Source organism: Etheostoma spectabile, chromosome 15 (assembly GCF_008692095.1).
Source record: "Etheostoma spectabile isolate EspeVRDwgs_2016 chromosome 15, UIUC_Espe_1.0, whole genome shotgun sequence".
In the NCBI taxonomy this organism is placed as follows: domain Eukaryota; kingdom Metazoa; phylum Chordata; class Actinopteri; order Perciformes; family Percidae; genus Etheostoma; species Etheostoma spectabile.
Window position 1 is genome coordinate 3,573,938 of NC_045747.1, and position 20,552 is coordinate 3,594,489.

General features: G+C 40.3%; 2 protein-coding genes and 1 long non-coding RNA gene across 4 annotated transcripts; 1 reads left to right on the forward strand and 2 right to left on the reverse strand.

Annotated features, from left to right (window-relative positions):
* Positions 1-8,004: 8,004 nt before the first annotated feature.
* On the reverse strand, positions 8,005-14,755 carry drg2 (developmentally regulated GTP binding protein 2). Of its 2 annotated transcripts, none has more exons than XM_032536500.1 (14): positions 14,649-14,755; positions 14,353-14,445; positions 13,795-13,955; positions 13,477-13,566; positions 13,339-13,399; positions 12,778-12,868; positions 11,895-11,967; positions 10,886-10,976; positions 10,623-10,720; positions 10,331-10,407; positions 10,139-10,227; positions 9,987-10,045; positions 9,804-9,857; positions 8,005-8,359 (listed from the first exon to the last, which is right to left on the reverse strand). In XM_032536500.1, the coding sequence occupies exons 2-14, from the start codon at positions 14,414-14,416 to the stop codon at positions 8,273-8,275; spliced, it is 1,095 nt and encodes a 364-aa protein (XP_032392391.1). In that variant the 5' UTR covers positions 14,417-14,445; positions 14,649-14,755; the 3' UTR covers positions 8,005-8,272. The 2 variants fall into 2 exon arrangements, with proteins under 2 accessions (XP_032392391.1, XP_032392392.1); XM_032536501.1 differs by having other exon boundaries at positions 14,353-14,448; positions 14,647-14,742.
* On the reverse strand, positions 8,404-9,796 carry LOC116702350 (uncharacterized). The gene is made up of 2 exons (XR_004335133.1): positions 9,680-9,796; positions 8,404-9,262 (listed from the first exon to the last, which is right to left on the reverse strand). It is a non-coding gene; the product is annotated as an uncharacterized LOC116702350 (long non-coding RNA).
* Positions 14,756-14,783: 28 nt separating the features above from the next.
* gfer (growth factor, augmenter of liver regeneration (ERV1 homolog, S. cerevisiae)) lies at positions 14,784-17,168 on the forward strand. The gene is made up of 3 exons (XM_032536511.1): positions 14,784-15,179; positions 15,933-16,144; positions 16,305-17,168. The coding sequence occupies exons 1-3, from the start codon at positions 14,967-14,969 to the stop codon at positions 16,465-16,467; spliced, it is 588 nt and encodes a 195-aa protein (XP_032392402.1). The 5' UTR covers positions 14,784-14,966; the 3' UTR covers positions 16,468-17,168.
* The last annotated feature ends 3,384 nt before the right edge of the window (positions 17,169-20,552 follow it).

Sequence of the window (20,552 nt, forward strand, 5' to 3'; positions counted from 1 at the left end):
ACACAGCAAGTGGCACAGAGGAAAGTTCAAAAGTTCCATCCTGTCTCATCAGATGAACACACAGTGAAGGTTGTTGGTCACCGAACAGGTGAGACACACAAAGAGATCTACTTGATATGTGTCTGCTGTCTGGCTGATGTGGTCTGTTGACTGAGTGAACTGGTAATGAAAAGAGCGCAGATGACAGAGATGGAGGAGGTGGGGAAAGGTAAGGAGGGAAAGGGGGGCACAGGCAAAGAGAGAGGTGCATCAACGAACTGCTGATGAATGAACTGCAGATTACATGACTGTTGATAAGATGCTGAGCAGAAAAAAAGTGGGAATGAAACGAGGGAGAGGGACAGACACGGACTCACTGAAAGGAATTGAGAAAAGGATGTGAAATGAAAAATGAACTAAAAGTAAACTTACTTAAACTAGTAACTAGCGGGAGACGACAGAACTAGAAAACAAAATAGGACGGAGAAAGATGGTTATAGTGAGAAACAAAAGATGGAGAGATAACAGAGTGATACAGAGGGACAAAGGAGAGCAAGTGAGAGAGTGACAGATGAAGGGGAGAGTCTCTTCATCTACGTGTCAATCACTGACAACACGCTTTCAGCAGACGCACTCAGCGACACACAACTAATAAAGGAGATCACCTGAGCAGAGCACAGCCAACAGGCTCATTTAGTGACTATGGGGCAGGCAGGCAGGCACGCACACACATATATATACACACACACACACACACACACACACACCTCATAATGAAGATTGCATGCGATCACTGAATGCAAGTGCTACTCTGAATCATCTGGAAAGACTATCTAGAGATTGACGCACGAACGCACACACACAGACACACACACCTCATAATGAAGATTGCAAGCGATCACTGAATGCAAGTGCTACTCTGAATCATCTGGAAAGACACACACACACACACACACACACACACACACACACACCCATCCATCCATCCATCCATCCATCCATCCATCCATCCAGTAGTCTATGCGATATTTAAGTAAGGACCAAGCGGTAGACTGAATGACAGACAGACCGACATTGACGTCCCTAAATATTTTTGATCATAATAAAATATGGTATGAGGGTAAAAGCACCCAGACAATATTCACACAACATTACTCTGCCACTGGAAAAATGATGGACAACGTGACAGCAAGGGAGAGAGCGTCTTTTCAGACAGAGAAGGTGAGGAGGCAGGATTCAGGTTTCCTGTAAGCCTTTAAGCCTCATTCAGGTCTTAACCTTTTGCGGCCAGATTACTCCGTGACTCGACAACGGAGAGATGCCAGCGGCTGCTAACACACTGAAGGCCTGCCACAGAGGATCAAACACCAACACTTGGATGGATGCACTGCTAATAATAGACCTGAAAATGAGATGCTGACTTTGACCCTAATATATTTGTTACAAGTGAATTGTAATGCTAGTGCGTAGTGGTAGTATCACACACAGACACAAAAAATAAATCTTCAAGATTTTGGGCATTAAAACTTTACATGGGCTGTTCCTTCAATTTCTAGATCAATACAATCACAGACTACTTGGAAAAGCTGGGCAATTTTAGCATTTAGCGGACGCTGCGATGCAGGAATCACAAGCACATCCAGTGAAAACATAAGTTTAATGTCTTCTGTGCATCTAGAGGGAGCTTTTCAAGGTTCCAAAGAAAGACAATATGGAGTTGCATTATGGAAAATGTAGGAGCCAACATTTCCGGAGCATGGCTTACCCTAGGGACTGAAAGTTTTAATATTTCGGCCTCTGATGCCTTAATTCTGATCATTCTTTTTTAAGTCTGTTTCTTGTGAGTCCACCAACTTTATGGAAGTGCAACACTAAATCACTATAATACCTTGTTGAAATAAAGAACACCCCGGGATCAACTACAACAATAAATGCAAAAAAAAAGGCTTTTATTACTTGTTATAGCAGGCTGTTGTGCATTTTGACTCATAATTCTTCTGGGTTTTGTCAACACAACTGTGATGTGTAGTTTAGTTATGTAGCAACTTTGCCTTTATGAGCTTTTAAAGTTTGAAAGTGTGACCAAAATTATAAACAATTTTAAACCTACAATTTAAAGGCCAATTATACATGTTTAATGCCAAAAAAATAACTCTTCCAAGTTTCAGCAGACTTTCATGCAGTGGTACATGCCATTTGCAAATAAAATAAACAGATTCTTCTTTGTTGTTTTTCTTTGCAAAAAAAACCCCAAAAAATTAAAAAAAAGAGTGATAACACCATTTAATCAGACAACAACATGAACTAACTCCCAGTTCTACTCCTTTTCTATTTCCTCAGACGGCCGCTGGGCTGCTCGAGCATCACTGCTAGTATAAACCCACCTGAGCTACAACAAGCCCATCAAACAGAGACGCTGAATTCAAAAAATGCTATTTATGAACTGCCATACCCTCTCATGGCAGTATACTTTATTTTTTTATAATAACATGCAGTGTTTGGGTTTGGTTTATCTTACCTCATCTGTTTGTTTGAGTGACAGTTGAGATTTAGAGCTCTTATATCCACCAAAACGTCTGACGAACTCACACGTTGTCTTGAGTAAAAGAAATCTACCCTACTGGCTTCTGTCAGCACTGTCTCCTCTTCTGCATCCTCAGTTGATGTTCTACAGCCCTCTGCACACACACAGACACACCGTTCCCAAAATAACACAGCCCATCTGGACACACAATGGGCCTTGGATGGTCAACATACCCTTTATTGCTTCATTTAGGCCTCAGTGTTTAGCTCTACAGTAAGATGTACAATACTGAGTAAAGAAAGTATTTGGTGCAGGTAAAAGATTACTCTTTATATAAATCCATGCATCAGTAGTGCAGTGATTAGGTTTCTTAGTAAACATGCTACAATTGTACAGTGTGTGTGTGTGTGTGTGTGTGTGTGTGTGTGTGTGTGTGTGTGTGTGTGTGTGTGTGTGTGTGTGTAGTGCTGCCTTTTCCACCACTGCTCAAGTGCTCAAGTAAACAATTGTGTGAGTCATTGTGCATTAATGGAAGGATTACAAAGACACACACAGACACAGGCACGCATGCATGCACACGCACACGCACACGCACACGCACACGCACACACACACAGTATTCATCCTTCCACACCGGCACCCTAACGTCAGAGCCTAACGAGTGATTTGTTATGAAACCCCTTTAGTGAATAGGTTGTGAAACATTTGTTTGTTTTGTTTGTTTGTTAGGGAGCCTTATCAGAACTCTTCACATGCGCACACCACAAAAGGTATCGCGCACGCACGCACGCACGCACGCGCGCGCGCGCGCGCGCGCACACACACACACACACACACACACACACACACACACACACACACACACACACACACACACACACACACACACAGTCTCTTCAAAAGGACAAACTTTAAATTGCGTGAGAATCTATGAATGAGTGAATGCCGTATTAGTGTTTCTCTGTTTAGCTCCTTTATGTACATCAATGAGCTCATTTATCCCCTGGACAAACATCAGTACACAGAAAACAACCTGATCATTTGTTAAAGGCCTTAAAAGAGTTTAGCTTAACATTAAGGTAAATGTAGTACACCGCAGTCTGTTAGCCTATAGTATATATGCTCAGCTAAAGACTATTCATCCATTTGTTCTGCCTGTTTGATTATAGAATTACTGTGTGCTTCATATACTGAAGGTCTGAAGTGAGTCTTTTGAAATACTGAATGAATTCTTTGTTTGGTGTGCAGAGAAGAAAACCTTAATCATGAAGCAGTTAAACTCTACTTTTGTAGGTAGGCTGACTAAAGAAAGGTTCAGCATACATACAGTACTGTAGGCTTAAATCTGCGCTTTGTTTTTTGTCTTATGAAACATGTTTTTTATGGACAGGGGAACAAAAACCAGTCCCTGTTAATGCTATGGTGCGTAGTTTCTGCCGCACCCATCCACTCCTCAAAATACATAGTTATCTTTACTGGAGTTTCTGGGCGGGAAAGTCACCAGAGGCCACAATCTTCTAAACATAGTCATACTAAGAAAACAGAGGTTTGTGGAGCTGTTAGTCTTGATTAGATTAATGGCCTGAATGTGACGGACGTTCATAAATATCAAAAAGTTACCCACTAAAGCTTTAAAGGTCCCATGGCATGAAAACTTCACTTTATGAGGTTTTTAAATGACGACAGGTGTAAACCAAGCCCTGTGTATCCTGCTCTGCCTTCGAGGAAATGAAAGCTCAGATGGGCCGATCTGGAATCTTGCTCCGTATGAGGTCATAAGGGGCAAGGTTACCTCCCCTTTCTCTGCTTTGCCCGCCTAGAGAATTTGGCCCACCCTTAAGACAGGAGACATCTTCAAACGAGCAAAGTGGCAGTTGGTCATGGCCACACCCCCAACCTCCACCTTGCCCCCCTCTCTCCTCCTCAAAAGCTACAGACTGCCTTCAGAAATGGCACATACTAGGGAGATCTCATTGTGGGACTGGCTCTAGTGGCTGTAATTCTGCTCCAAGGCTGAATTTTGGGAACGAGACTTCAGATAGGGTATTAGGGGACCACTAATGTCTAGATAAAAGCATCCAAAGAGCACCATGTCATGGGACTTTTAAGAAGCTCCCTCCACATTGCGCCAAAATAAAAGCAAAAAGAACACATGTATTGTACTGCATAAAGTCCCAATCTAAACGTCCTTAGGTTAAAAAAAACTGGGTTCCACATCTATAATGTAAAGTGTAAAGTGTGTATAAATATCATAGTGTGTTCTTCCTAGGATATTCTTTCCATAGAGTAGTATGTAACCAGTAGTGGTCCACACTAAGAATTTAGCCATTCCCTGTATAATCGGAGGGATAAAAAAAAACTTTACTGTCAAATCAATTCAACTCTTCAATTTTGGCCAATGTTTGTTTAACTGTATTTCATAAAGTTAATATTCACCCATGAGTGAGTCTACATTTAATTGAAGGTCAGACATTTCCCTCTGATAGGTTTTCAGTGTTTAAATAGACCTCTCACTGTGATAACCTGATTGGACTCTCAGCTCAGCTCAGCAGCTTCATGTAACGAGCCGGCTGAAGCAGAAGAGGGCAGAAGAGACAAAGTAATCAGGGTCCTGATACATGTCTCAAATGCTGGCACGTGTTGTCTACGGTTGGTATCTTGTCAGCCTGAAAATGTACATACTATATGTATTAATTCAACAACAACAAAAAAGGTTTTTGTAATGATCACATAGACTACTGGGATCCAACAGTAAATCTCCTAGACCTACATAGCCATTTTCCAGGGTAGTTTTGTCTATACTATAACAATATACAGCATTTGATCAAATATGTGTGTGCTAGCTTTGCTGAAAAAACAAAATAATAATAAGACATCTGTGTAAAAATATGGTGGTGAACTCTATGAAAGCACTAAAGACACACAATGGTACATTGGGACGGTTTATATTAGGATTTCTGAACATTTCACCAAATGTAAGACGTTTTAAAACCTATTTAACGACAAGATGAATGAAATTGAAGACCTTTATCACAACATCAACTAAGCCCTAAATTCAGTTTTTTAAGCCATTAAACTTGCACTTCCCCATAGCTGAAGAATAAAATCTGTTTTATGTCTGTGGTGCAATCTAAAAGAGACTCGCACCAATAACACAAAAGTAGATTGACTGTTGGTCTCTTTTGTAGTCATTATAGACTCAAATTTTATTTGGATAGTGAAAGAAAGAACTAAAACACCACAGAATAAAAAGAAGACAGCATTAGAGACAGTGTTGCCTGGATGTAGGACAATTAAGACTGGTTTAAAATTATTTAAGACCTAGTACACAATATTATAGCAAATTTTGGTTTGAGTCATTTAACCATGTTGGGCTGCATCCATCAAGTCTAAATTTACCGCCTAATAGTCACTATGCCACACTGGGAAAAGCTCACATGATATTGAAGACTATTTAAAAAAATACATAAATGAATGGCATTGGCCAACTAATGTTCATATATTCAGATAACTATGATAAAACAGAGAAACATATAAAATCATACCATTTGAGAGGGTAAAACAGGATTTTTTTGTGGCATATTTGCTTGAAAAATGACTCAAACAAGGCTAGTTGATTATCTGGGAATTTAATTAATTGAATAATTCCTGCAGCTCTATAGCAAAAAAATGGGTTGGATTAATATTGCACATGGGAAAACACACGGGTTGCTATTTATCAGTTTAAAATGAGCTGAGTGATGAGTGGCAAGACTGCAAAATACTTTTTCTCATTAAGACTAAACTCACTTTTAGAAATTCAGCTTACAGCTTTAAATAACGAGGGAATATAAACTCTATGAAAAAAGGCGTATAAAAACACTCTAATTAAACTCCTGGTTTTTGCTTGTGTGCACTGGCACAACACACACACAAACTCAGTCTTAGCCATGCCATATGGAGCCAGGCAGCATCAAGTGTCATGCCTGCTCCACACAATACACACCCATTGGACCGTACCTTTGTTTTTTCTCTTCCTCCACAATATTATCCCTCCATCATTGCTCTCCTCTTTAGGTTATCCCAAAGCAGAATCTCTCCATCCAGGGTTCACTCAGACGAGACATCTTTAAGGCATCTTTGAAGGGCAGTGGTAAACTCACAGCCACTCTCTCTCTCTCTCTCTCTCTCTTTCGTAAAGCCTCCCACTCAGTCCCCCTCTCCTAGCCCTAAGTGATGCTTGTTAATATTTAATGGTGCTTTTGTGTCTGTGCGTGTGCAAATGAATGGGGAGCATTGGCTGGGAGTCCATACTGTCTGGTCAGCCTGCCTTGGAGCATTGGGAAGCAGGACACAAACAGCTGGGCAGTAGGAATGGAGGCAGTGGGGAGGGGTTGGAGGTGGCTGACCCTCACCTGCTGTACAGCTGAGTAGGGATACAGGTTGCAGGATGCTCATCTGAGGGACTCTAAACCATATGGTCTTACAGTGAGGCCAAGCAGTGCATTTGATGATTTTAATATACTTTATGGTCCAAGTAAACTTATATTTTTATCAAATTCTTGTTCATATTGGGGAGTTTTACAGCCTTAGTTAAAGTCACCCTCCACTCAAAATTGTGTTTTGCTTGGATGTTTGTCCTCACTGTGCGGACTGGCGGATGTGCAGTTTGGTACTTAAAGGGTTGTTTTAACATTAATCTTCCAAAGTTGGCAAGGTTTCTCCGCAGCTCATCTCAGCCCTGCAGAGCGTTAGCATCTTTCCGGTCATTTTTGTTTTACAACCCACAAGTTTACTGTTCTGCTTCAGTCTCAACGCTCTCATGGCACTGCATCAAGTTCTGAAAAATCAACTGTAAGCTAGCAAGCTGCCTAGCAACAAACTGCCAACAGCTTTAAGTTAGCAACTTCAGTTAGCTAGCTGTTAAACATAGCTAGCCAAATATCTTAAAAAGAGTCAGATGTTTCCCTCAGAAGTGAGTGGAGACAAAAACAGAACTAAAAGAAAAGAGAATATTGGACTTACATTCTCCAGGAGGCCAGAAACACGACTCCAAATGAATAATGTTGCTCCTTAACCGCTGGATGTCAATTCATGTCAGTTCCCGCTGACCCCAAGTGACCAAAAAATGTGTTATTGAAGGTCTAAACATTTGAAATTTGAAGTGTTTTTCAAATTTCTAACCTAAAATAAAAATGAACCACAAATACTGTCATATTATGAAAATGAGAATGATAAAATAACATTTCTTAAGGAATTGAACGGAGTTAGATATTCTTGTTTCGTAGTCTTATATTTATATATTGTTTGTATGTATTTGTATGACTTTTTACTTCATGATTACTTATTTATTATGAACATTTTGAGGTCCATATGTTTAAGGCAAAAAGCAGCTTCCTGCAAAGGAATTAGGTCCAGGAAATAGAGGTGAGCATGTGACTGAAGGCAATCCAGATGGGATACTGTTTAAATTTACCAATTACACAAAGATGAAACTTATACAAATTAAACAAACACAGGGATTGATTAAACATTTCATGGACTTTATTCTTTTCCCTCTCCATTTTCTCGTTCAATCAATGTATCTTCTTATAATCAAAAGGTAAAATATACCATTTCCTCTCCACAGCCAACTAAAACCTGCTCTCTTCAATGCATTTTGTTAATTTTAATATACAAAATAAGAATGGCGGCTAATTTTTCATTGCTGTATATCTACTGTACAGTGGGTCTTTTTTCCATCTGAACTCGTGCTGCTCCGTAGCTCCTCTGTCCGATCAGGACAGTGTTTTACTTCTTAACGATCTGGATGACATCCTCGTGCTCCATGATGTGCGTTAGGCCGACCCTCTGAGGGCTGTACTTGGTACTGGTTCCCTGGAAGACCAACATGCGATACAGTTCAGTCCTTTCCCTCATGTTTGTTTGGGTTTCAAATGTAGTGAATCCCTACACAGTGAACTTGAGATCTTCTGCATTCGCTCTACTCTGCTTCTCATGTGTCATGGCACAGAAAACACAGCTGTAACTCAAAGGGTGATTTTAATCTAGGAAAGTCAACTGAGTCCCCACTGAATATGGTGCTTATTATTGTCAGTGCCTTTTCCTCTCACACATCTAATCCAAAGATTCTTTGAGCTGCAGCTGTTTTTATTGCAGCTAATGATGTAAGTATGGACATTCAATGATGCTGCAGTACAATAACATCGTTTACAGTTGGGGTGTGTATACACTGTGACCCAGTGCCATGCTATATATAATATCAAGTATAAATTCTGTACTAACTATATTTCTAACTGTAAGTGCATAGATTTCTGTTTCACAACCCATAGAGGGATTAAAGCAACATCAACACCACACTAAAACAATATATTGCAACGTTATTATGGATGCTATAAAAGAAGTACAGTTGTTTGAGTCATTTTTGTAGTGTGGCTGGAATTACCATTTAGTAGGACTAAGCAAAGATGTTCAGTGGTGAATTCTGTCCTAATTCACTTAACTTTCAATATAAGATGTACTAACTTTGTGTCAGGAACCCACTGAAACCTTTTATCTGATATGCATATTTTACAACGATAACTATGACCCATGAACTACCGTTTAGTGCTGTTTTTTTTCCAAAATAAAAGCACATATTGGATTTCTTTAATTCTGAAAAAACTGATCAAAAAAACATCCTGTATTGTCACCACAAAACTGCATGAGCTTTGTGTACCACTACACCTATAGTAGAAGGGCCACCATTAAAAAAAGTACCACCTATCCATGACAACTGTCCTGCCCGATGTAAGTCCAGTGAAGATTTGAGTCGCGCATGCGTCACTTTGCGACGAGAGAAGATGTGAGATGCGCATGCATCATTTTGCGACAAGTAGCTTACAAGATGCTAACGAGAGACTTCTCTAATGTCAGTGCTGTAAAAATTAACCTACTTGATGAAGCTCGTTCACTGCTGGCTACAAGTTAGCAATCAAACAACAAAGGCTGCCACTTGATTGGCGATTTGAGCCAACGTTAGCAATCAAACAATCATAGATAGCTAAAACGTTTGTGAAATGATTTCCATCTTCTGTTATTGATTATAAGGAGGACAGTTTATTATTTAATGGATTTTACAAATTTCAGTAGGACATTATGCCGTAAACCGTTTAAATCTGCACTCGACTCACATTGGGCAGCGACACCAACTACAACAACTATCTTTGTTTGTGTTACTCAATAGGCGAACATTAGGAAATTAGGTCAGACAGTTTGTGGAACTTAAGGCAAATCACTTTGTTTTTAAAGTTTCTAAAGGTCATTGCCTCTGAAAACTTACCCAAACCAGGGCATATTTGAACTGGCCAGCTAAGGTTCTGTGGATTCGATGGCACTGTGGGGGGATAGAGCAAAACACAATTAAAGAAATACGATTGAAGCTGGTCTACTTACTCTAGCGTTATTGTTCATGTACAAATGTTGGTCTCGAGTTTATGTGTGAATTCATGTGTGTTTTACTTACCACATGTTCTACAGATGCTCCTCGTCTCATAATGATTGCATCATTAAAGTCTGGGCGCTCTAATGGAAAAAGAAGAAATGAACACACGTTTAATTTATAAGGTATTCATGTGCTTGTGGCAGTCTGAGTGAATACAAAAATAAAGTGTGTACCTCCTCTTTTCTTAGTGTAAATGCAAATCAGCGCTAGGTATTCCCATAAACTCTCCAGAAGGTAATCCAGGTTCAACTTCATCCCACAACTGAAATATACATGTAGACAGAAAAGCAGGAAGCTGTTTAACTCCCACGTACAAAAACAGAAAGATGGCAGCTTCCAACCAAGACTGCATTGAGATATCTGACCTGATGACAACACTGTTAGGTCTGTGAGCCAGGCGGTTCACCTCCTCGATGGAGATCTGATCCACCTTATTGTACACCTGTGAATACCACAAATGTGAGGAGGAAAAAAAGAGACCGCAAACAAATGTACCCAAGCTTAAAAACAAAACAACAGACAAAGGGCGATTTACCATAACATCAGAACTTAACATATAGTGATTATTCTGTTTTGCTTCACAGATGAGTTTCTATGGGTTTAAAGGCTTTAAAAGGATGAGCTTTTGACCCAACCCCGATGATGAGACTGACATACATAAAGGCAAGGCATGTAAACTCTGTTCCCGACGATGACGTCAATGAATTCATCTGGTGTGCTGTCCTCCCTGAAGAGGACTTCTGCATTAAAGATTTCTGAGGAGAAGGGGTGAAGGAAATCAGCCACATAATAATGGGACTTATTAACAAGTCCATAGAAGTGACAAGAGGGCTGAAAAGGCCTACAGTGAAAAGGGGAAGCGGACAAGACACTAAATCATGTAATCTTATTTTCCTGTATGCTGGCAGAGTTAAGGATACTGTATTCGTGAAGGATGAGCTGAACAAGCTTCTCAGAGCAGTGGGTGAGAGGAACTGTGGAGTTGTAGGACAGGCCGCCCCCTTTCTTGGGCTACAGAGAGAGAGATAAATAACACATTTTTACCAAGTTTAGCATTATAATTCCAGCATTCATTTTTGGAGCTGACAAGCTACTGGGTGGATGGGTGGATGTTTTTTTTGCTCTGCTAGCAGCAAAGACCATTAATGCCATATATGCTGTATAGTACTTTTACAGCTATTTAAAATGAACATACAGTTGTGTTCAAAACAATAGAAGTCCAATATCACTAACCTCCTGAATCATGACAAACTAAAACAAGACAATGACCCCAAACATACCAGTAAGCGAGCAAAGTCTGATGATTTGAATTGATGAACAGATAGATGTTATGGAGTGGCCAGCCCAATCCCCGGACCACAATCCCATGGAAAATGCCGTTCCCGAGGCCAAACCCAGTAGGCTGGAATACCAGTTCACAGGTGACTCCATGCAACACAGATGTGAAGCAGTTCTCCAAAATAATGGTTATGCAACTAAATATTACTGCAGTGATTCAAAGTAAAGCAAAACCTTGAGACAATTTTTTTTTCAGTTTATACAGTTAAATGTTTGAGTTTGTAAAGAAAAATGCAAAAACTGCTATTTTCTTGACCAGCCTAATATTCCTTTTTCTTCACTTTCTGTAAAGGTAGAACACAAACTTGATTTGTCATGTTTTGATTCGGAATTGAATGTGCAGTGTTCCCAATGCATTGATATTATGGAATTAAAAGCTATTCTAAAGGATTTTAAGCATTATTCACTTTTTTAAACACACTGCTATTATTCTGAACACAACTGTACATAGGGTCCTATGCGGTGGATTTCCTATTCTTTTATCTACTCTAACAATCAGTCCATTTTTTTCCTCAACACAGATTTAATTTGCAACAATGTTTCAACAACTTAGCTGTTGATATTCATGGCTGAGGATGATAGAAAATGTACCTTGAAATAAATATTTGGTTTTGAGCAGTTGAGTCTGATGCCCACCGTCTCCAACTCTTTCTCTAGAAGTTCTCTAGAAAGATAAAAAAAAGGAAATTGAAGGCAAGAATTAGTTGATAAAATTACTTAAATGCCTCTCAATCTCCCTCTAGCAGACTGACACACACAGACAGACACAGTGTATGCTTCCCGATACCGATCCTGATACCTGAACTTGTAACGCCCGATACCAAGAACCGATCCTATACCAATGTGTCATATATTTTATTATGTTTTAACAACTGTATACTACTATCTCTGTATGGATGTGATATGATTTCTATCTTTGTCGTCGGTCTGGCTCAGGTTAAACTCTTTGTGAAACATGAGCACGCACAAACAATGAACGCCAGCAAACTTTTTTTATCCAGTTAGATAGTCAGTTAAAACGGAAAAAGAACATGAATAAACTACTTTAAGGGCTTTATGTGGTATCGGATGGGTGTATAACTATCATTACTATGAGTGCCAGCATCTAAATTATAAAATGGGAGCAACTGTGCAGAAGAAAAGTGTCCCTTACATCTGGTCCGAGGCATTTAATATCAATTATCAAGTTGTTTGGTCCTGATCTCCAAGAAACAATTAGTCATTTCTGACTGTGGTAAAGAACCTGCCTGTATTACAAGATATGAGGAATGCATGTATGATCATAATCAACATGAGCCACATAATGAAAAAAGAACATAAATCAAACTACTTTAAGGGCTTTAATACGTGGTATCTGATCAGTGTATGAACTTTAGTACTTCCCAATACCAGCATTTCAGGCAGTATTTGAGGCAACACCAATATTGGTACATCCCTAACAGACACAGAGACACAGACAGACACACACACACACCTCTGAACATCTCCTTTGGTGGCATCCAACATCATGATGACGACGTCTGCTGTCCTGGCAACAGCAATGACCTGCCGACCTCTACCCTTGCCTATAAAAAGTCAAAGAGTTACCCCAATTATTCACCAGGCGCGTCTGTGCTGTTTTTTTTTCCATCCTCCTCCATGCGCCCACACCACAGAGCGTCTTATCTGCCTAGACTATATCCTCAAAGGAGCGGAGAGCAGCTGCACACATGGTTCAGGGACGCGCCGTGATGCGTGTGGTGGAATATCAAGCACTGGAATGGCTGCGATTGCTCGCAGTGCCTCCGGAACGCAGCGCAGACACGCCCGGTGGAAAACAGGGGTCAGAGTATAACATAACACTCACTAACACGCTTTTTCTCATTGCTATGAGTGCCAGCATCTTAATTATAAAATGAAAGAATCAGAACTCTGAAATCCAACACATGATCATTTCTTATTATTAACACCGTAATAATAAAATAGATATACCACAGACATCCAACATCTGCTCAATTAGTGTTTTAGCAAACAAAATCACAAAGCCTCGGCATACCTTGGGCAGCACCCTCAATGATTCCTGGCAGATCCAGCAACTGGATGTTGGCCCCTTTGTACTGAAGAGCAACAGATAACACACGTAAACACACTGATACCCAAGGTTTAAGATGTTTAGTGGTGTGACTGGGTGTACCTCTATGACACCAGGTATGCAGGTGAGAGTGGTGAACTCATAGGAAGCAGCTTCACTGGCTGTTGATGTCATCAAACTAAGGAAGGTGGACTGCGGGACACAAACAGAGGATTCAATTACACGAGCACATGTAGAATCTTTGGATTATGTTTCACTTCTCTTCCTCGCGCCTTTAAACGTGAGAACAATGCTGGCTTGGTTCAAGTACTCTGGTTATTTTTGACATGAAGGTTATGAAAGTAAAAAGAACATTTTGTTTTGACTATCCAGATCTCCAGACCAGAAAAACACAACCCATTACAAGCCAGGTTGACGTACCTTACCCACGGAGGGGAAACCGATAAGAGCAACACGAGCGTCTCCTGATTTCATGACATCAAAGCCCTCGCCTTTGGCCCCCGCTGACTTGGTGGGCTCCAGGAGCTGAGCTCTGTACTTGGCTAGCTTGGCCTTGAGCAAACCCAGATGGTACTCAGTGGCTGGGGGGGGGGAAATGAATGAAAAAAGGAAATTGTGACACGAGATGTATCAATTATTGCACTGCCTTCAAAAATAATGTAGGGAAGAAGTGCAGAAAAGTTGCTATAACCCTGTAAAGTGTAAGCTAATACCAGCACAACCACCTCATTGGAGTTTAGTAGAATTCATTTGAAAGTATTCGCTATAGCTTGGAGACAACACGTTTTGGGGCATTGCTCCTTTAATTGTGGTTGTAACTGTAATCAAGCTTACGGTGTCAGTGATCAGGATCTCCTTGAATTTCTGTGAGATTCGTGAGTAACACAACACTGACAGCCGACACAGAGATAGAGAAGAGAGAGATGGCTACAAGTTCGTTCATGGTGTAGCTAACCCTTAGCCTAGCGACTCTCTTACCTTTGTTTTTCTGTGTCCGAGCGATTTCTCTCTCTATTTCCGCGATTTTCTCCAAGATACCCATTGTTGCGGTTCAGGTGTGCTACAGCTAAACTGCCAATGAGAGGAAATAACAGAAAACAAAAACGTGTCACTCCACGGTTGTTAGCTAGCTTGGTTAGCTGCCACCCGGCTAGCTGGCTAATCAGTGGGACTTAGACACAGCGAATCAACACATCTAGCTTTGAATCAATATCCGCATAAAACACATGTAATGTCAACTGTTTAAAATGGTGTAATAGGATATACATTTACACTTTGCCAGAGGAAACACTGCGCGGCATGCACAGATGACTGACATACCAACCGGAACTAGTTCCGTGCACATAAAAAGTCCGGAAGAAACTCATCGTTGATTGTTACGCAAATAGTTTCCCCATGTTCCTGTTATTTTCGCTCATTTTAATTGAGCTGTGCAGCTTGGGCCGTGGCAGTGTCCACGCAGAGTCAAATATTTAAAAAAAAAAGATAATGTGTCCTGTCAGATGAAGCTGCATTTTAACAGCCGGACATCCCTAATGGTGTATGGATAGGTCAGGCAGAGTTATTGGGTAACAACATAATAGAAAGCGAACATGGCTGCGCCCACGGGACCGAGAGGATCATCTGCGGACAAGCCGAGCGTTTTTGAAGGTTTTCCGTTTGCAGTGGCCGCGAAACCACCGGAGGACAGCTCCGGTACAGAGCAGGAGCAGACCGGGGGGGTGAAAAAGAAGCCATGCAGAGCTTGTACGGACTTTAAATCATGGATGAAGATCCAGAAGAAACAGACGGCAGCTCCTGTACAGGTGACATGAAGTCAAGGCGGGAGTTTTTGGAGGATCTGTAGAAATATTACATTCCCAGTAGTGAAGTTTGGCTAGACTTGACCAGAAGATAGAAGTTTATATTATTTTAAATTGTCAATGTGCTAAAGTGTTGTTCTCCACCGATCTTTAGCAGAAAGTTTGTTACGTCATGACGCAATATGTCCCATGCTTATGAAATTAGGGTTTCATCCTGTAATGGTAGAGACCCCTGGGAACAACTGTGCAGAAGAAAAGTGTCCCCGCATCTGGTCCAAGGCCTTTAATACCAATTATCAAGTTGTTTGGTCCTGATCTCCAAGAAACAATTAGTCATTTTCTAGCTGTGGTAAAGAACCTGCCTGTATGACAGGATATGAGGAATGCATGTATAGAATAGAATGCCTTTTATTGTCATTATACACAAGTACACGGTACTTGTGCAACGAGATTAAAGCAATCCCTTTGCAGCGTTGACACAAAAAAATATAAGAATATAACAGTATAAAATATCAAAAATATAAAGTCAAAGATATAAAGTGTAGTGACTGTCGAGTATACATATATAAATCAGCTTGAATAAACATAGATAAGTGTTAACACTCAATGTTATGACCACAAATGTATGACCACAAATCAAATGAGCCACAAAATGCCCTGCTTGTTCCCCTCTTAAAATACCAGCTGATTGACTCCAGTGTGTGCGTGTGTGTGTGTGTGTGTGTGTGTGTGTGTGTGTGTGTATGATTTTGTCAGGAGACCCAAGCTGCCGAGGTGGAGCCACAAGACCCACAATGTCCATTGGACAGGGAAGAGTTGGGGCGAAACACCTGGTCCTTCCTGCACACTATGGCTGCGTATTACCCTGATCAACCATCTTCTACCCAGCAGCAAGAGATGGGGCAGTTCATCAACCTTTTCTCCAAATTCTTTCCATGTGATGAATGTGCAGAGGACCTTAGGGGCAGGTCAGACCTTTTTTTTAGATTCAATATGCAGGCTGAAAGTTACATATCAGGTCTTGTAGCATCTTACTTGCTTGTTGTTTTAGCACAAGCAGATCTTCCATTTTAAGATGTGATTAGACAAAATCAGGCGGTTTCTTAAAGTACCATTTCCTCTCTGCAGATTGAAAACCAATCAGCCGGACACCGGGAGTCGCCATGCTCTTTCTCAGTGGCTCTGTCATATTCACAATGACATCAACGTCCGGCTGGGCAAGCCTGAGTTCGACTGCTCCCGTGTGGATGAGAGGTGGAAAGATGGATGGAAAGATGGTTCCTGTGACTGAGTGATGAAAGACGCGAGGACTGAGCTGAGACCGGAGGAGAGAAATTCTTTGTTTCAGTTCAAAACTTTTGAGTGGGAACACCACAAAGTGGAGCTCACAGCTCTATTGTGGAGAAACTTTTCTTGAAGAGAGATAGGCCGTGTGGTACATTTCAAATTCTTGTTCTGTGGTCAGTTGACAAAACAAAACAAATAAGTATCCCTCTCTGGTTAGAACCAAAACTCATTGTAAATGCTTCTCTGAACCTCTTGTTAATTCTGGTTATTGGAAAGTTTTGTATGAAATAGAAAACATTTTTGACCAATGTAGCCCTGATTTGTCTGTTAAAGCGGTAAATTAGAGACATATTACATAATGATGATTGCAGAATGTTTTTAACTGTAATATCACTGCTTGTTTGTGTTGTTGGGGGGGTAAACTTGCGTTGTATGTTAATTTATTTTCATAATTTAGTGCTGGTATAGGTAATTGGGTCATTTTCCATTTACAATCATGATTGATAATTTGTCATTAAATGAAGTAAACATATTGTGTTAATTGCAACTTCTCAGAAGTTCTAATTTACTTGGGTTTCTCTAATTTATGTCCCTGTAAATTGCTTTTTGGCTGTTGGTTAGACACAATAAGCCCTTTATAAGACACGTTGGGCTCTGGAAATATGTCATTTTGATGTTTTTATAAAATAAAAATCCATAAAAGTACATAATAGATTAGCGATGTAATGGATAAATAAAACACCTAGTTGCTGCACCATAGGAAACCTTTCCTCTAGTCAAGGGCCTTTGATTTCAGCATCTCAGCTATGTGACCTGGTCTGTCTGTGTGTTATTAATAGACATTCCAATTATGAATTTGTTATTTAAGGAACCAGTAGAGGACACATACACACTCAAACAAGTATAATGCTCAGCTGCTGTTTGTGTCATGATCCTATAAAGGGTTATTGCATTTGTTCCATATACACACACAACCAGTATTCATCCTCAACTATAATTTTAGTTACTTTTACATTTTTTCAATGATACATGTGTTTATCTCCTTTAATTAAGGTCACTTTTGAGATATTGACTTTTGAAGTTGAAGTCACTGACCTCTAGTTTTTTTTCCAGCGTTGTCCCTGACCTCTAGTGGTGTAAGCCATGTATGGATGCATGGTATTGTATCACAGCCAGTTTGCCATTTTCACAACAGAATAAATGTAACGTTAGTAGTGAAAATGATACCACTGGGTTCCCACAATGCCAAGATGACTTTATTATTACCAACCGATGCTCATAATGTCATTTTGAGACAGTTTAGTGTTGAGCCAAATGGTCAATGTTGAGGCAGTAATTGGCAAATATCTCATGATAAGCAACTTCTGACTATACTTTGTTGTGGTATTTGGCACAAGTTCATCATCATGAGACTTTTATCCATGTCAGATATTTCCTTGGCAACTATTCTGGCTAATGAACAATTCAGGATTATTCACTAAGTACATTGTTTGTGGCTGATAGTCCTTGTGGCTCATGTGTATCATATTTAGGTTAAGTGCAGTTTTTTAAATGTAACTTCTGTAACAGCTCCAGGGCTGTAACTGCAATTAAGGGCAATCAGGTCCTGTTGACTGTTGGGATTTTAGAAATCTGAGGGGAGTTTACATTCCACATTTTAAATGATTGTGTTGTACTATAGCTGTGACTTGTTGTCATTGCCAGATCAGCTCACAGGGAAGCCCTGGGCAAAATATGAGCTGTTGGTCCCTGCTTGGTTTGTGCTAACTTGGCTTAACACACTTTAATTTCAATATACTGTAAGTACCATCTATAGTTGAAAAAATGAGACCGTTTTCCCCCAAAAAACGCCCACATATGTTGTTTGTTCAAGCAGCAATTATGATTCATATTTACAGCAAGTATAATGGCGGCACCCTTTAGTGACTGTACGATAAGAGCGCTATATTCGGCATAAGCAGCTATGTTGTTGGGTTGGATGGGTCAAACAGGAGACCGGGATATGTGTCCAATTTACAGTTTAAAGTAAATAGCGCTTTTTTTGTTTTGTTTTTACTTTTCAGAACAAACGTAGCTACGTTAAGTTCCACGTCACGTGCATAATGGTAAGTAGCATCTGATTTTAGCCCAAATACCAATTGTTTAGCCCAATACCAATTACAAATTGTTTTTCTAAATACAAGTAGTTTTTGTGTCTAAACTGCGATCACTTCATACTGTTAACATGTTTAAAACTGTGACCGTTACGGTTTAGAGAGAGGTAACCTCTTTAATTTAGATGAGGATGGAAAACGTATCGTACTTCCTGCAACTGCCAGGGGCGCTAATTTATGAAACGCTCCCATTGGTGGTATTAGAAGGTAGGACTAGGATAAAATAGAATAGAATATGTGTTATTGTCATTGGACAGCAGCTTTCCAACGAAATGTTTCCTTAACTCACCCTCAGTGGTATACAAATAAACATACAGTACCCTTAAAAAGGCAAAAAGACACTGAAAAAAAAATAACAAAGTAAATACAATAACAAGAATCAGTTATTGCTCAGTTGTATTTGCAGAAAGACTGCTATTGCACCATTATTTGTTAGTTTTAAATTATTTTATGGCACATGGGTAAAAACTGTTCATAAGTCTGGAAGTCATGGACCTGTATGGCTTCCCAGAGGGCAGCAGGGTGAAAAGGTGATGGGCTGGGTGGGAGGAGTCCTGTGTTTGTGTGTATTTGTGTGTATTAACTATTAGAAGTTACAAATTATCGACCTATATCGCTGAATAGTTTAGAGGACTTGCTGCCACAGAAGGCCCCTCTTGGATAAGTCAACTAAATTTATATAGCCCAAATTCAGCGCTCAAATCCCAAATCTTTACCCATTATCAAGCAGTAGCCTGAGTACAGTTTGAGTACCCTGAGTACAGTTTGAGGAACCTGAGTACAGTGTGTTGCACTATTCAGAGTGACATCAAGCTGAAAACATTATTTGAACAGATACAAATATCATTGCATAAAAAGGTAAGGTATGTGACCTTATTGTACATTCATTTAACCCATCTCTCAATGGAGCAGTGGGCAGCCATTTACAGCTGCTGGGAACCAACTCCAGATCTGAGTCAGTGCCTGACTGGAGAACCTAGTACATGTTGCACTAGAGACCAGCAGCAACTTGGCGTTGTGCATGTTAGAGGGGCTTAGGAGACCGTTTGGGCTGTAGCAAAAAGAGGGGGAGGGACTGAGAAGTTGTCATTGTTCAAATTCTCTGGTTAAGTCCTGGAAGAAGACACAGCAGGGTCGAAACGTTGCCTTTTGTATTAAATTATAGGAGCATAAAGCAGTGTTGCATTTTTTCACTTCACTTGTCATTGGTCCTGCACCTGCCAGAAGGTGGGACGTGCACACCATGTCTTTATAAATATTGTGGTAAATGCACATCTTAAATAATAGGCAGTTGCTGAGCACACATGGTTATTGGAGTTAGAGAAAATGGCGTCCCACCTGGCGCACACTTGTGTGTAGCCTACCGCTCTTGTGCAAAGGCATCCATCTTTTTCCCTTCCATATTTGTGTTGTTTCTTTGCCATATTTTAGGAATCATCAGAAATAATTACATTCATATTGTATATTCAAACATAAACAAACTGGTGTCCCATAGCAACAATAGAATCACAGCTAGAATGGAACAGAATCAATAACCATCTGTATTAAAAACATAAGAATACATGTTGTTGTCGTCATAACGACCCACTGAATACTGGGACACAGTTCTGACACAAATTCACTCAGACAGCAGTTTGTATCAGAGACAGTTTGACTGACAATCCAAAGGTGCACATTGCAACAGGAGAGAGAACACTGGAAAACATGGAATTCAACTCCGGAGAGACTGAACCACGAATGAATTTCTACCTCAGTTACCTTGAAGAACAAGTCAGGCGTGAGCTGAAGGACAGCGAGGCGACGCTCACCCAATGTGAATCTGAGGGGAGAGTTCACCTGATCATCAGAGAGGACCAGCTGGTCGATCTCCTGGATCAGCTCCAACTACAGAGAGAAGGTAGCAGGGGCCATGACACAGAGCTGATGCAGAGGGAGA